This window comes from Nelumbo lutea, chromosome 3 (assembly GCF_056320005.1).
Source record: "Nelumbo lutea isolate HS-2025 chromosome 3, American lotus-T2T, whole genome shotgun sequence".
Taxonomy (NCBI): Eukaryota; Viridiplantae; Streptophyta; class Magnoliopsida; order Proteales; family Nelumbonaceae; genus Nelumbo; species Nelumbo lutea.
This window is the reverse complement of record NC_142686.1, coordinates 60,712,213-60,728,840: the sequence shown is the minus strand read 5'-3', so window position 1 is coordinate 60,728,840 and position 16,628 is coordinate 60,712,213. Positions and strand designations below refer to the sequence as shown.

Genomic DNA, 16,628 nt, shown 5'->3' with positions numbered 1-16,628 from the left:
CAATCTCTCCCTTGTTATGAATTATCAAACCAAGGTATCGGAAAAAGACATATTGAGTTATTCAGGCTCCGCAATCCTAAGTATACCCTAATTTGCACTCCTATTATTATTTGTAGAGAGACTGAACCGAGTGGGCTCTAGTGGTTATTTTCTTGTTATTAGTGCCTTTTATATGTTTGTTTGTTAATGGGCCTTTCTTCATGGGCCTGCTAATCTCTTTTTGTTTTTAAAATTAGATTAATAAAAGAATTAGAGAGATAGGAGAGGAGATCATTGAACTCTCTTCTTCTTCTTTTCTGTTGTCTTCTTCTTTTCTTTTTCATTTATGCTATAATCAGATATTACTTTACAGATTTTTAGTGGACTGAATCACATCATGGTATCAAAGCACCTCTTCCTTTCTTCTTTTTGTTTTTTCCTTCTTTTCCCATACACCCTTCGATTAGAAGAGTGTATGGAGAGATAAGTTGTTGATTGTTTAGAGAACTTTTATGCCTAGTTGGCAGAGGGTTTGGAAAGTCAGAATCTAGCTATAGATTGCCAAAAAAGTGAGACTGCTAATTTTTTGCCCAAAATCCTAGCTGACTAGAGAGTTTCCAATTACAGGTCAAAGAGACAGTATGGGTGTGGCACTCAGGGCTTCGGGGTTCCTTTGGATCTCCAAAAGTGGGTGATTGAAGTTGGAAGAAGTTTGGGAAGCCCTGGTAGGTCCATAAAGACTAGTTTGGGAAGTTGAGTGTAGTGAAACCTTAGATTTGGAACCTTCAAGCATTGGATTGACCTCAGTTAGGTCCATAAAGACTAAAAACCTTGTTTTGGGATTTTCATTTGGTCAATGGAGCAATCTAAAAGTGAGGTGAAGCAGATCCCAGTGTCCAGGGTTGGTTCAGTAAATTTCCTTTTGACTGGAGTAACTAAAATTAAACTGGATGGAACAAATACCTGGCCTGGGCACAATTTATAAGGATTTATGTTTGTAGTAGAGGTAAATTGGGGTATCTCACAAGTAGTAAGGAGAAACCGGTGAAGACTGATGACCGATCCTACATATGGAACATGGATGCAGGAAAACACATTGATTGGATGGTTAGGCAATTCTATGCAGCCTCACATAAGTCAGCAATACTCTAGATGACTTTAGCCAAGGAGATTTGGAACAGTGTTACAGAAACATATTCTCAGAAATTGAATGTTGCAAGAGCCTATAAGTTGAAGAATGATGTGAACATCTGAGACAAGGGGAGAGCAATATAGTTGTTTACTACTCTATGTTGAAGCCACTATGAGAAGAGATTGATGTAATGGAGACGGTTGTATGGGAGAGCACCAAGAATGCAAGGACATTCAAGAAACCGGTAGAAAGTGTTGAACAACATAAAATAGCTCTAATACCATGTCAACAAACATAAAATAGAATAACAAATCAAGAAGAAAATAAGAAGAGGAAATAGGGAAAACACCAAGGTTTAATATGATTTGGCTCGGTAGCCTACATCCATGGGAAGAGAGGGAAAAATATCCACTAAGAGAACAAGAGATACACGTCTGACCTCTCTATAGACTCGCAACAAAATATCCACTCTCGCTCAACCCTAATCTCACGCATCCAATGGCTTAAATAAACAAAAGGCCAAATTATACCAAAATTTCCAATAGGCCCCTCCTCCTCCCATAAATACATACAAGTCCCCAAAACTTATCAGCATTACAAATATACCCTTTTAACCTTCAAAAACTCAAATGCAATATTCCTCTTGACACGCTCCTTCAAATTCAAGGTGGGGAAACTAGCTTGATTTTGCAAAATGAATGTTGAAGCAACCTCAATGAAAATAGGTGTACTATCGAAGCAACAACCATGAAACTTGAGATGCTGAAGGGGCCTCTTAGAAAACCAAAAGTCGAAAAGGCAGAGTAGAGCCAAGTCATGATCTAGTAATCACCAAATTTAAGTTGGTTAACGAAAAGCTAGCACATATCACGCCAAAGAATCAAATTCGGCCATCAAAAGGCCAATCACAACTTCCGAACTGAAGAACCAACCATGTCAAACAACTAGATCATTAGAAATGCCAATTTTACCAAAACAGAGTTGACTAGCAAAAAGCCAACTATACTTAACTCCATAAACCATAGCAAAGATTCAGATTTGATCAACAGAAAGCCAACTAGGAACTCCATAAACCAAATTGAGAAATCGAAGTTGGCCAATTGAAAAGCCAACTAGATAAAGTGAATCAAAATCCCATGTCCCCAAAGGAGATCAAAACTCCAAGGATTTCTTCAATAATAACTCAGAACTGATGAGCAAAATAAAGGGTAATTGCAGAAATATTTCATCAAACATCTTCCATGCAAAACATGTATAAGGTAAACAAACCAGATATTGACCAATGATAATAGATCCATCATTCACCAAAATAGTCCAGATATCAAACCAAGCCACAAACGAGATCATATCAGAACCAATTATAGCAATGGAGAGCCATTATAGAAATTTGCACCATCGAGACATTTTCTCTAACACCAAATAGTCACCTTGAGCTCTAGTATCACACGCTGATGTTGATACTCATAAATAAACCAGAGAAGTCACAGAGCTTCTATAATACTTCTTCGAAAAATTAGAGCTCCCAAAGAAAACACCAAACTTGGCTAAATGACCAACAACCAACCTCTTAGACAATAAATCAAACAGCTGATTTGCAACATAGAAACCAGAATTTGCTTGAAGATATGAACTAGTTCAAATGCTAGAGAGCATAACCCACAAGACAAGAAGGGAAAAGATGAAGAAAATAGTCTCAAATAGGCTGAAAACAACAAAGAAATATGTTCATAGTCCAGAAAAGGAAGGTTCATAGATGAACAGAACAAAGGAAGGGATCAAAACCCTAGCAAACCAACTCCAATCTTCACCAAATTTCTAGGGCTGTAGGAACAGCCTAGGGCAACACCAGATCTAAATTTTTAGAGCAAATGGATTAGTTATTTGAAAGAAAAAACCCCAAAAACTGACATAAGTGGCATCCCAGTCCAGAAAATCCAGATTTCTTGTCTCGACCAAAACAGTCCAAAAAAGGACATGCCAGTCCGAATAGGTTAAGAAATAGACAACTTGATGCTGAATATAAGAGAACAAATCCTGAGATCAAAGCCAAATAGAAAAATCCTCGCGTGAACAGTAACTTGAATAGTAATTATTAGTCTTCTTTTTTTTTGATAAATTAATTATTAGTCTTCTTTGTTCACCAAACTAATTCCCACACTAAACCTTTCCGAGACTATGTCAAACAACATAAAATAGCTCTGGTACCATGTCAACAAACATAAAATAGAATAACAAACCAAGAAGAAAAAAAGAAGAGGAAATAGAGAAAACACCAAGATTTAACATGGTTCGGCTCGGTAGCCTACACCAATGGAAAGAGAGGAAAAATATCCACTATGAGAACAAGAGATACATGTCTGACCCCTCTATAGACTCAACAATTTTTTTTTGATCGGTAACAAAAAACTTTATTAATGATGTGAAGTTTTGTGAAACTTTAGTTAAAATAGGGGGAGGTAAAATGTCTTAACTCCCCACCAACAAGATACAATGGAAGAAAGTTAAACGTTAGCCCAAAACAGAGACTCCCTATTCACCCCTTGCTTGTCCAGCCCATCCGCAAATGAGTTAGCAGTCATCTTCACCCAGTTGTATTGTATCTCAATGTCCCTACACAGCCAATTGAATTTTTCTTTTCATTGTTATAGCTCCACAAACCACTGTCTTCATCCTTTAGCCAACTAATCACCACCTTCGAGTCACCTTCCAAGACCAAACGTTTGACATTTAGTTCTCTTGCTGTTTGGATTCCTTCCAGAGCTGCAAGGATCTCAGCCCTAAGAGAGTCTCCTTCTCTAATTGGTCTTGAGATCATAGCAGTAATAATCCCTTCCTCATTCCTGAATACTCCCCCAATCCCAGAAGAACCCGGATTCCTTAAGCTACTGCCATCAAAATTCAGTTTTATAAATCCAGAGGGAGAGGGGGCCAAGAGGGGCTAAGAGTCCTCTTACAATGGGCAGAAGTAGCTATCTCTTTCCAATTTCTTAACAAGTCCGACTTAGAAAAATCTGAGAATATCTCCATAGATTTCAGCCAGTGGGCAACCCTTAAAGTATTAGGTCTAATAGGTTTTCCAGGGTTCTTTCATTGTCTGAAAAAATTCGTGAGTTTTCTTTCTTCCCACAGGGACCATCACATAGTTGCCCTAATGCACCTCCACATAATCTACCCTCTCTTCTTAGGCCATCTTAAAAATGAGGGAGAGAACAGAGTTTGGACACTATCAGGGGGATTCCAAAACACCCAAAGAGGGAGAAAGCCCACTCCCATACAGTTTTAGCAACCTTACAAGTAACCATAAGGTGGTAACTAATTTCCCCATCAGCTTTACAGAGAGTACACCTATTAGGAAGTAAACAAGAATTGGGTCTCTTTTTCTAAAGCAGATCATTTGTGTTAATTCTTTCCAGTAAAATTTCCCAACAAAAACTACCATACCGAGGAAGAATGGGCTTGCTCCAAATTTCTTTCATCGGAAAAGACAACCCAAGAGGAACAGGAGGCTGAATTAAGGTCTCAAAAAACGAAGCACAAAAGAAAGTACCTGAGGAGGAAGGAATCCAAAATCTAGTGTCCTCCTTATTAGGGTCCAAGAAAACATTTTCAAGGATGGCTAACAGAGATAAAATGTTGTCCAAGTCTATATCCCTAACTGCCCTTCTCAGACCTAGGTTCCACCCAAAACCAGAAGTGGAGTCTGAAGGACCTAAGAAAGAAGAAATAGGTTCATAAGTCTGATAAAGCATACAAAGAGGGAAATTGGTCCTTCGAAGGTGAGTCCCCAATCCAAAGTTGTTCCCAAAATTTTATTTGATTACCAGAGTTAAGACCATACCTAATCCAAGGGGAGAAAACTAGAAGCAGATCATGAATGGCTTTCCAAGGAGAAGCAGCTATAACCCTTGCCATAATTCCAAAATCCCAACCATTGTCTTCCAGCCCATGTACGCTAGCCACAATCTTTGCCCACAATTTGCCTTTTTTCCAATGTAAACCTCCACAACCATTTCCCCAGCAAAGCCATATTCCTTTTCTTGATGTTCCTAATCCCAAGGCCTCCTAGCTTTTTACATTTAATTACCACCTCCCAACTCACCCTATGATCCCTCTTCTCCTCTCCTGGCTCCCACAGAAAATGAGAAAATCCCTCATTAATTTTTCCAAAAGGTTGAAAACCTTTGTGGGAATCTTAAACACTGACGGAAAGTAAACAGGTAGGTTAACTAGGGTAGACCTAATCAAAATGACTCTCCCCCCTAAGGACAGACAATTTTTCCTCCAAGAAGCAAGCCTTTTCTCAAATCTCTCCATTACCAAGTTCCAGAAGCTTTCACTCTTAGGATTATCTCCTAAGGGGAAGCTCAAGTAAATCAAAGGCCAATCCGAGATTGCACAACCTAAGACACATGCATATTCACTTAATTCCCTCTCATCCAAATTCACTCCCACCATACAACTCTTATCAAAGTTCACCTTGATCAAAGAATTGTATTGCCAATTTTAAGTTCCCGATCCAATTTACCCCACCTTCATAGAACAAGATTGTGTCATTTGCATACTACATATCTACAATCTTCATCTCGAGATCTCATGAGATAAATCCAAGTATAGCGAGAGTAATCATCAGAGCTAGATGTTGCAACTACAGTCTCCAAATGATTAGTTAATCTCCTATACTTTTCGAATTCTGCCTTTGCTGTTGCCAGTTGCTTTATAGCAAATTTTTCTTCACTACCTTCAGGTACTATAGCAAAATTTGCATTCATCGGCTTCCTAATCTTATAATTCCTCTTAAAATTGCTGTTGTTGTTTTAAAACTTTTCAGGAGAAGACCTAGATGAATTTTCCAACAAGTGTTTTTAGTATGTTTCGGTTTCTTGTAGTATTCACATATCACCGCTTTCTTCTTAACCGGCCCCTTTGGCTTTATCCCAGCATTTGCAAAATGCTCTAAAGGCGGTCCCTATAACTGTACTTGATTTACTCTCTTCACTGCACACCATAGAATATGCTTGAGCAAAGGTTACTTCATTTCTAGCTAGAATATTCTACCTTATAATGTCAAACTCAAGGTTGAGTCCTATAAGAAACTCAAACACCCTACTTCTTTCTATCAAGAGATTAATTGTTGAGTTTTTGGAGGTTGTAGGAGTATATTGTAATGCTGATAAGTTTTGGGGACTTGTATGTATTTATGGGAGGAAGAGGGGCCTATTGAAAATTTTGGTATAATTTGGCCTTTTGTTTATTTGAGCCATTGGTTGTGTGGGATTAGGGGCCTACTACCTTCTTAGTTCGGGTTTTGTTATCTCTAGATACTACTTTGGATTGGTCACTTCACCAATTTGATGTTAAAAATGCCTTTTTGATCTATGTCTTTACCTCCAAGGGTGTATGGGAAGAGAATGCAAGGGAAGGTGTGTAAACTGAGGAAGCCCCTTTATGGCCTCAAATAGTCTCCTAAAGCTTGGTTTGAGAGATTCTGGGCTACCCTTGTTACTTTTGGTTACACACTGACTCAATTTGATCATACTCTATTTGTTAAGAGGAGTAATTCCTTGGTGACCCTTTTGTTTATTTATGTTGATGACATCGTGGTTACTGGTAATGACACCTAGGAAGTGGTTAATCTCAAAAGGTTTCTTAACGCCGAGTTCGAGATCAACGATTTGGGGGGCTTCAGATATTTCTTGGGTTGAAGTTGCTCAGCCTAAGGATGGTATCCTCATTTCTCTATGTAAGCATGTCCTTGATCTACTTGTAGAAACTAACAAACTTGGTGTTAAACCAGCCTCCACCCCTATAGACTTAAATCACAAACTCTCAGCTACTAATGGTGAACTACTGATTGATAGGGGAGTGTTCCAGAGACTGCTTGGGAAGTTGTTATATCTTTGCATGACTCAATCAATATTTCCTATACAGTGAGTGTTATTAGTCATTTTATGCATTCTCCCAGAGATGCACATTTAGTAGTTGCAAAGAGGGTTATGTGTTACTTAAAAAGGAATCAAGGGAAGGGTATCCTATTTGCTAAGCATGGACATATGAAGTTAGAAGCATACACTAATGTTGACTGGGTCGGATGTATTGATGATAGGAGATCCACCTCAGGATATTGTGCTTTGGTGGCAAGGAACATCGTCTCATGGAGGAGTAGCAGTCTGTAGTGGCCAAATCCTCAATTGAGGTAGTGTATAGGGCAATGGCATATGGAGTTTCAAAATTACTATGGCTTAGATCACTTTTGAGAGACTTGGGTATTGACTATGACAAGCCAATGATGCTATATTGTGAAAACCAAGAAGCTATCAAAATTGCACATAATCCTACCCAACATGATGGAACTAAGCACATAAGAAGTTAATAAACACTTTATACTAGAGAGACTTGCTTCAGGGAAAGTCTGCTTGCCATTTATTGCTTTTGAAGAGCGACTGGCTAATGTCTTGACAAAAGGTGTTCCAAAAGGGAAATTGATACACCATATAAGTAAGCTGGGCATGATTGATATCTATACTCAGCTTGAGGGGGAGTGTAGAGGGACTACATCGAATGGGCCCAAGTGCTTATTTTCTTGCTATTAGTGCCTTTTATATGTTTGTTTATTAATGCGCCTATTAATCTCTTTTTGTTTTTCATTTAAGTGTATTGATGAGTTGGCTGCCCACTTAAGGGCATACTTGTGATTAGTCTTAATTAAGTTAGATTAATAAAAGAATTAGAGAGATAGGAGAGAAGATCATTGAACTCTCTTCTCCTTTCTCTTCTTCTTCTCCATCTTCTTATTCTTTTCTGTTATCTTCTTCTTTTTTTCCTTTTTGCTATAATTAGAGATTACTTTATAGGTTTTTAGTGGACTGAATCACATCTTTATAAAAATTACATAGCATATATACCGCTTCCAATAAAAAAATTCCGTATCATATATTCTGTTTTAGCCTTTATCAAGGTTCAAAATTTCAATACAATACGCCCCGTATCAGGCATATCGTAATGTATCGTTGGGGTCCTGATACACCTGTTTACAAGTGTTTTAGGAACCCTGTTTTTTTAATGAAAAAATATAGTTAAAAACAAGCCTAAAAATCAAAATTTGAAAAAAAAAAAAACTAAAAAAACAAAAAGGCATGTGGTTTTAAGTACCGATACGTCTTTGCCAATACATAGGGGTGTATCGATACTTTGAATCTTGGCCCTTATTTTAAAACCTCCTGTTTTTAAGGTATTTGTCCATGAATTTAATTTCGAATTTAATAATTCATTAGTTTCATCAATTAAAACAATGCCATTGGCAAACAACAAACACCATGGGACCTCTTGAACATGTTTAGTCAATTTACCTATGATCAATGCAAATACATAAGGGCTACATTCTAAACCTTGGTGAAGACCCATCATAACTATAAAATCTAATGTTTTTCCTAAGGTTCAAAGTATCAATACGCCCTTGTGTATCGTCAAAGGCATATTAAAACCACACGGGGCTTTGTGCTTTTTTTAGTTTTTTTTCAAAATTTGGTTTTTAGGCTTGCTTTTAACTATATTTTTTATTATAAAGAACAGGGTACACGAAACACTTGTAAACAAGTGTATCGGGACCCCAACGATACAATACAATACGACCGATATGGGGCATATTGTACTGAAATTTTGAACCTTGGTTTTTCCACAAGCCACAAGTGTTCTAACATTGGTTGTTACACCCTCATGCATATCCTTAACTACATACTTATTTGGAACTCCTTTTTTTTCCAAGACCCACCATATTATCTCTTTAGGGATTCTATCATATGCTTTCTCTATACCAATGAACACCATATGAAGATCTCTCTTCTTCTCTCTAAATTTCTCTATCAATTGTCTCTAAAGAGAGAGAGCTTCCATGATTGATCTCCCTAGAAAAAACCCAAATTACTAATCTACTATACTTGTTTCATGTTGATCAGACAACTTATACCTAATTTTCAGAAAATAAAACAATAAGATTTTTGAATAACAATATGGCTGAAAGAAAATCCCTCGTATATACAGGAATTAAGAGCCCCAACTTCAGCTTTACATACACATGCTAACCCAAAATAGATTACACACTATCAATATATATAGGGGGCATAGTTACCTTTTTCCCTTCCTAAAATGATTATATTATCACCTAATTAGTTGGTCCACTAGGTGATAAACCTCCAAAATGCCTAATCAGTTGCCTAGGTGACATTTTAACTACATAGGTTAAATAGTATATCATTGTTGATACTTGGTAGAGGCAACCATTTAAGGCATTTATTAGGTGACCATCTAGCTAATATATTAGGCCCACCTAAGCATTTTACAGTGCTATTTCAGACAAATCATAGAAAATGCAGTAGTGAAATGGAAAAAGAATCTGGTAACCTTCACAGCTCCAGCACCATCAAGTTCAACACCCACAGCTTCCAAGTTCAGCCTCTTTGTATTCGGAGTTCGACCTGCAATCAGAGAAGGAACATTGGATCTATAAGAATGAAGGATAAAACCATTATGGTGGGCCTATTAGATTTCAGCATAGAATGCTACATTCCAACAAAAGCATAGCTCCATAGTTGGTGAAAATCATGGAAAAGTATGGAAAGTATGAATACAATTTTTATCAACATTGACCAGGGAGAATAAAACTTCGACACCAGGAAAATCACTAGACTAAAAACTTACAGGAAATATCCAGGTTGGGATGTTAACAAGCCCCCATAACATGTCTTATTTCTCACGTTCACAGTATTGGGATACAAAATTGAATGAAATCAACTTAAGCATAATTTTTTTTTTCTTGCTTCATTCATTTGAACAGTCAAGAAGAAGAGTTTTTTTCTAAGCTTCAAAGTGTAACAGTTAGATGCTTAAAATACAACTGATCGCACTGTTTTTGGCCTTCCAGTATAGGAAAAGTGGAAAGTCTTATGCTGAATTTATGAACATGATGATATACATGTGATTATGTGTCTAAGTGGGGCACCTGCAGGTCCTGTAGCTCCATAACCAAGATGACCCCCAAGAATTATAATAGCCATCCCAAAAGGCTGGAGCAACAAAGACAGAATTTAGATGTAACAGTGTCGGTGCTTGTGGGTGTATCCTTCACAGCTTTTAATTAACATTCCCCAATTCAAGCATAGACAATTTATTGGACTTTGGATGAGGAGTTGTATAGCACATAATCAGAAGAGCATGCTTTGGTACGTCTAAGTAGACCAACTCTTGCTCCATTTCATATACCAAAGGAGTTGCATTTAACAAGAGACAATGGCATATTCCAAAAGACTACACCATAAATATAGTATTTCCTAAAATATCATATTATGCCAAAGAACAAATATACATCATTATGGAGATTGAACCAAGCAGAAATACAATATAACAAAACAACTATGACTATGATACAAGCCCATGAAAGTTGGATGTGTTACTCAGAAACCACTATATTAAGAATTTGGTAGGCAATTACCAGTGGCAAACAATACAACATCTGCTACCAACTCTTCTCCATGATCTGTGAGAACTCTTATGCCATCTTCTGTTTTAGTCAGCTAAATTATAGAAGACAAAATTAATATAGTAGGTTGAAATTTCAAAATGCAAAAAGATGTTATGTAAAGAGCAGTGCACAAGAACCAAAAGAAGAAATTATGTAAAGATTAAGAAGATCAAACCACAGTAATGCACAATAGAAAACATATAAAAATGGGCTAAGAATACCTCTGATATGTTTGTTTTTGGGTGCAACTTGATTCCCCTGCCTTCAAGATTTCTTGCAACTACTTCCCTCATTTCATCATCAAAACCTCTGTAATATATTGCACAATGACATAAGCAACACTGATGCATTTTAGTCATAAGAAGATATGGTGACTGAACAATGCCTATATATAGATTATTTCTGACTAAACAAAGATAAAATCAAATATTGAGGAGTTAATTAAGTATTTTTGTTAATATAACATGTCCTCTTTTCTCTGTTACCAAGTTGTTAGGAACCTGCCTAACTCAGGGCTCTTCGAGGGAGCCAACCTCCTGAATTCGTTGGAAGGAGAGAGAAAGAGAGATTAATGCCAAAAGAATTACCATCTTATTTCTCTTTGTACTTCACTACTTATACTGTTTACAATCTTTGATTTCTTTCTGTTACAGCTGTTGCAAGTGGACGATTAGTTGTGCTGACGTGGCCTCCTCTTGTAAAACTGATTAACTGCTTTCTGTTGGTCTGTTCCAGTAGTCATTACAATCCCCCCTTCCTTTAGAGCGACCTTGCCCTCAAGGTCTAATGTGGGAAAATTTGATTGCAGATCTAAGTAGGATTCCCAGGTTGCATCCTCTTCTGGGAGTTTAGACCAAACAACTAATGCTTCTGGTATGACTCTTCCACCCCGGCATCTGAAATCAATGATTCAGGCTGGCTCAGTCTGCACTTGTCCTTCTTCTGAAAATGTGGGAAGGGTCGCACTTGTAATGACTCCTGACTTCGGCCCTTTCTTCAGTAAGGAGATATGGAATACAGGGTGCAGTTTTGATGTTGCCGGAAGGTCCAGCTTGTAGGCCACTGACCCTATTCTCTCAAGGATTTTAAATGGTCCAAAATAGTGTGGGCTGAGTTTGTTCCACTGTCGGCTTGCAACTGAAATCTGTCTGAAAGGTTGTAATTTGAGAAACACCCAATCACCGACTTCATATTGGAAATTCTTGTGATGTTTATCATAGGTGTGCTTCATCCATTGCTGTGCCTGTAAGAGATGATGTCTCAGTTCCTTAAACACCTCATCTCGTTGCGTCAGCTGTTCTTCTACGGCCGCTACTGTGGTGATCCCTTTTTCATAAGGAAGTAGAGGGGGAGGGTCCCGACCACATAGAGCTCTGAAGGGTGTCATCCCAGCGGCGCTATGGAAAGTGGTGTTGTACCACCATTCAGCCCAGTGGATCCACTTCACACATTGTCTTGGTCGATCTCCCGCGAAGCATCTCAGAGATGTTTCGAGACTCTTGTTAACTGCCTCTGTCTGTCCATCAGATTGGGGGTGGTAGCTAGTTGACTTGAACAGTTTAACCCCATGCAGGCAAAAAATCTCAGCCCAGAAACGGCTCATAAAAACAGGGTCCCTGTCTGATACAATTGAGCTGGGGAGCCCATGTGGGCGCACAATTTCCCGGAGGAACAATTCAGCAACTGTGACTGCTGTAAATGGGTGTGATAGAGGTAGGAAATGACTGTATTTCATTAATCTATCCACTACCACAAGGATAATTGTTTTGCTGGCAGAAACGGGCAATCCTGTGATGAAATCCACTGATAAATCATCCCAGACTTGGGTTGGTATTGGGAATGGCTGCAAGAGGCCTGCTGGTGTTGTAGTGGCCGACTTGTTTTGTTGGCATACTGCACACCCGGCTATGAAGTTCTGGATAGATGTATGCATGCCTTTCCAATGGAATTGTATGGCGATGGGTTTTTGTGTTCGTAGGATGCCGGAGTGGCCACCTGTGGGTGAGGCATGGAATAATTCCAAGAGCTTCCTGAGATGAGCAGAATCTGCCGGAATTTCCAGGCGTCCTTTGAAGAAGAGTAGATCATTCTTAATGGTGTACCCGGGGTGCAGTGAGGGATTTGCCAATACTTGGGCCTTCAACTGCTGTAACTCCCTATGGGATTGGGCTTCTTCTCAAAGTAGATCCAGGAGTGGAGAAGTTGGGGAAGATACTAGTAACTGAAATGATTGTGGGTGCTGTTAGAGGGCGTCAGCCACCCGGTTAGCAGCCCCTGCTTTGTACTCAATTATGTAGTCGTACCCCAGTAGCTTGGATATCCATCGTTGTTGTTCCGGGGATAGGACTGATTGATCCAAATAAGAACTTCAAACCTTGATGGTTAGTCCGAATTATGAACCGTCTACCGAGCAAGTAGGATCGCCAACGTTGGACTGCTAAGACCACTGCTATTAATTCTCGTTCATAAACTGATTTGGCCCACTTTTGTGATGTTAAGGCCTTGCTGAAAAAGGCTAGTGGTCGCCCCTCTTGCATGAGAACAGCCCCAACACCTTGACTGGAGGCATCACACTCAATGATGAAGTCTTTTGTGAAATCGGGCAATGCTAATGTTGGAGGGCTCGCAACTGCCTGTCTCAATTGCTCAACTGCCTGTCTTGTTTCAGCAATTGGGTCAACGGGGTAGCTATTAGGCCGTAGTTTTTTATGAAGCGGCGGTAGTACCCAAGAAGGCCCTCAACTCTTTCACACTTTTGGGTTGCGGCCAGCTCATTATACTAGAGATTTTATCTGGGTCGGCCGCTACAGTTCCCTTCTCTACAACATGTCCCAAGTAGTGAACTTGGTTTTGTCCAAAGGAGCACTTGGACTCTTTAGCGAACAACTAGTGGGCCTCAAGTGTTGCAAGGGTGACCTGTAGATGATTCAAAAGTTCCTCCCAATTAGGGCTATAGACCAATATGTCATCAAAGAAAACAAGGATGAACTTACGTAAATATGGCCGGAATATGTCATTCATTAATGCTTGAAATGTGGTTGGAGCATTGGTCAGTCCAAATGGCATGACCAGGAACTCATAGTAGCCATCATGTGTCCTGAAAGCCGTTTTGTGAAAATCCTCCCTATGTACCCTTATTTGATGATACCCAACTCGTAAATCTAATTTTGAGAATATGGTGGCTTGATTGAGTTCATCAAGCAGCTCATCAATGGCTGGTATTGGAAATCGGTCTTTAATGGTGATATTGTTAAGGGCTCTGTAATCAATACAAAATCGCCACGTCCCATCCTTTTTTTACTAATAATACCGGTGAAGAGAATGGGTTGTGACTGGGCTGTATTATCCCTTGCTTAAGCATATCTTGAACTTGCTTCTCGATTTCAAATTTTTGAAAGTAAGGGTATCGGTAGGGTCTTTACATTGGTTGGAGCAGCTCCCGGCATGAGGGGGATGCGGTGGTCATGCTCCCGGCGTGGTGGAAGTTCTTGGGGTTCTTCGAACACATTGCCATAGTGCTAAAGGAGTTGTTGTAGGTGGCTTTGGAAGTCTCTAGGCCCATCTGGGTTGCTGTTATCTAAAGATGGACTGGTCCAATTTGAGTCCATGTGCATGAATATGGGATGATCTGGATCTCCTATTTGCCTCGTTAATGTTGCAAGACTGATGGGCCTTGGACCCTTGCATGTTTGCCCTTGTAGATGGATTGTAGAGTTCCCTAATGTGAAGTCCATGGTGAGACAGGCCCAGTCACAAATCACGAGCCCTAGCTGTCTTAACCATTGGATGCCTAGCACCACGCCCGCTCCACTGAGATGAAAAGGATATAGGTCCACCACAAATTGGTGACCCTAAACCTTTAGTGGTAGGCCCATGCAAATGCTATTGCAGGATAGGCTATTACCATTGGCCACATGAACCGTAAAAGTCGTTGGTTGAACCGGGAGTCCCATTTTATCCACCAAGACTTGAGTTATGAAGTTAAGGGAACTGCCACTGTCTATGAGAATTGACACTTGGTGTCCCTGGATTAGCCCTGCAACTCTCATTGTTTGAGGGGACGCAAGTCCCATAAGGGCTTGTAGAGATATTTCAGGTATGCCATTGGGTTGTATTTCCCACCCTGGGTTAGATTCTCCGCAACCAGTGAGGTTGTCTTCCTCTTCGGCATCTGTTTGGAGGAGAAATGTTTGTTGTTTCTTGCACCGATGGCCCGGCCCGAATTTCTCTTCGCAGTTGTAATAGAGTCATTTGTCTTTGCGGGCTTGCATCTCTGCCCAGGTCAGCCGTTTGAAAGGAACCAATGGTCCTGGGCCCAGTATTCCTTCATCCTTGTCTGGTGTTGTCGTTCTGTTTCCTGGACCCCATGGCCGTTGCACCTTTCTTGCTCGAGCGAACTTATCCTCATACAATCTTGCTAGCACTGCCACATTTATGACCGAAGTGGGCTACATCGCCTTTACTTCTAGTCGCAGTTCTTCTTTTAGGCCGCCAAAGAAGCTTCCCACCAACGCCTTCTCCGTCCACCCTTGGACTCTCAAGGCCAGCTTTTCGAACTCCATCTGGTAATCTTTAACCGATCCCACCTGTCGTAGCTTTGCCAAACTCTCATCATGATCTTTGAACCCAAACGATCCCAAACAGATAGTCATGGCATCCGTGAAGTCTGCCCAAGTTTGACGAGGGTGACCCCGTCGGTACCATTGAAACCAAAGTGTAGGTTTTCAAGACTGCTATTCAGTCTTGATCACTAAGAGGTTTTAGGTTCAATGAGAAGAGAAAGTGAAGAAGATGTAGAAGAAAGAGTGATGGAAGAGCAATAGAACACAAATTTTGAGGAGAAGAACAGAATGTCAATTATTCTGCCGCCGCCACTTTAAGTTAATATATATAGGTTATGCTAGTTACATGAAAGGACATATCTGCCCTTGGTGTTTACATCATAACTGTGACTAGATAACAACCAATATAAAACTGAAACTAGAAATAACAAAACAACAAAATAACCACAGCTGTGACTAGATACATTCTACCCTACGGACAGAGTGGTACCACAGCTATGGGGCCCACATCAATGTTCTCTACACTCCCCCTCAAGTTGGGAGTATATGTTCATCATTCCCAACTTGGATAGATCCGCCTCTAGCTTCTTTCTTGATACGGCTTTAGTAAGAATGTCAACTAGTTGCATACTGGATGTGATGTAAGGGAGGCATACTTCTTGAGATGAGACCCTCTCTCGCACAAAATGGCGGTCAACTTCAATGTGCTTGGTTCTGTCATGCTGTATTGGATTATGTGCTATATTAATGGCGGCTTGATTATCACAGTATAGCATCAGGGGTTTCTCATACTCAATACCCAACTCCTCAAGTAGAGATCTTAGCCATAGGATTTCAGCCAATCCATTGGCCATGGACCTGTATTCTGCTTCAGCACTTGACCGGGAGACCACACTTTGTTTCTTACTTCTCCAGGAGACAAGGTTTCCTCTCACAAGGGCACAATATCCCGAGGTAGACCTTCTGTCATCAACACTCCCAGCCCAATCTGCATCAGTATAAACCTCCACCTTCATGTGATTGTTGTTCTTGAAAAGTATACCCCTACCTGGGCATCTCTTCAAGTAGGCTAAGATTCTTTCTGCCGCAAGAAGATGTGTGGTTCTAGGAGAATGCATGTACTGGCTGACAACACTAACAGCATAAGTAATATCTGGCCGAGTGAGGCAGAGATATAGGAGCTTTCCTACCAGTTGTTGGAACATAACTTTCTCTTCAAGAAGCTCCCCACTCTCGGCACTAATCCTGTGATTCTGTTCAATTGGTGTATCTGCAGGCTTGACACCTAACTTTCCAGTTTTTGCCAATAGGTCTAGGACATATTTCCTCTGAGATATAAAGATCCCCTGTTTGGATCTAGCAACCTCAATACCCAAAAAATACCGGAGTACACCAAGGTCCTTCACCTCAAATTCTTGGTGAAGAAGCTGTTTAAGAGACT

The 16,628-nt window shown here is 39.9% G+C and overlaps 1 protein-coding gene across 2 annotated transcripts in view; it reads right to left on the bottom strand.

The window, feature by feature from the left end:
- Positions 1-16,628, bottom strand: part of LOC148865238 (glutathione reductase, cytosolic-like) — a 79,714-nt gene that overhangs the window by 34,678 nt on the left and 28,408 nt on the right. For both annotated transcript variants that reach the window (XM_088980757.1, XM_088980758.1), the window contains exons 9-11: positions 10,847-10,934; positions 10,596-10,677; positions 9,509-9,582 (exon numbers count right to left, since the gene is read on the bottom strand). In XM_088980757.1, coding sequence (XP_088836883.1) covers positions 9,509-9,582; positions 10,596-10,677; positions 10,847-10,934 — 244 coding nt within the window. The remainder of the gene's footprint in view (positions 1-9,508; positions 9,583-10,595; positions 10,678-10,846; positions 10,935-16,628) is intronic.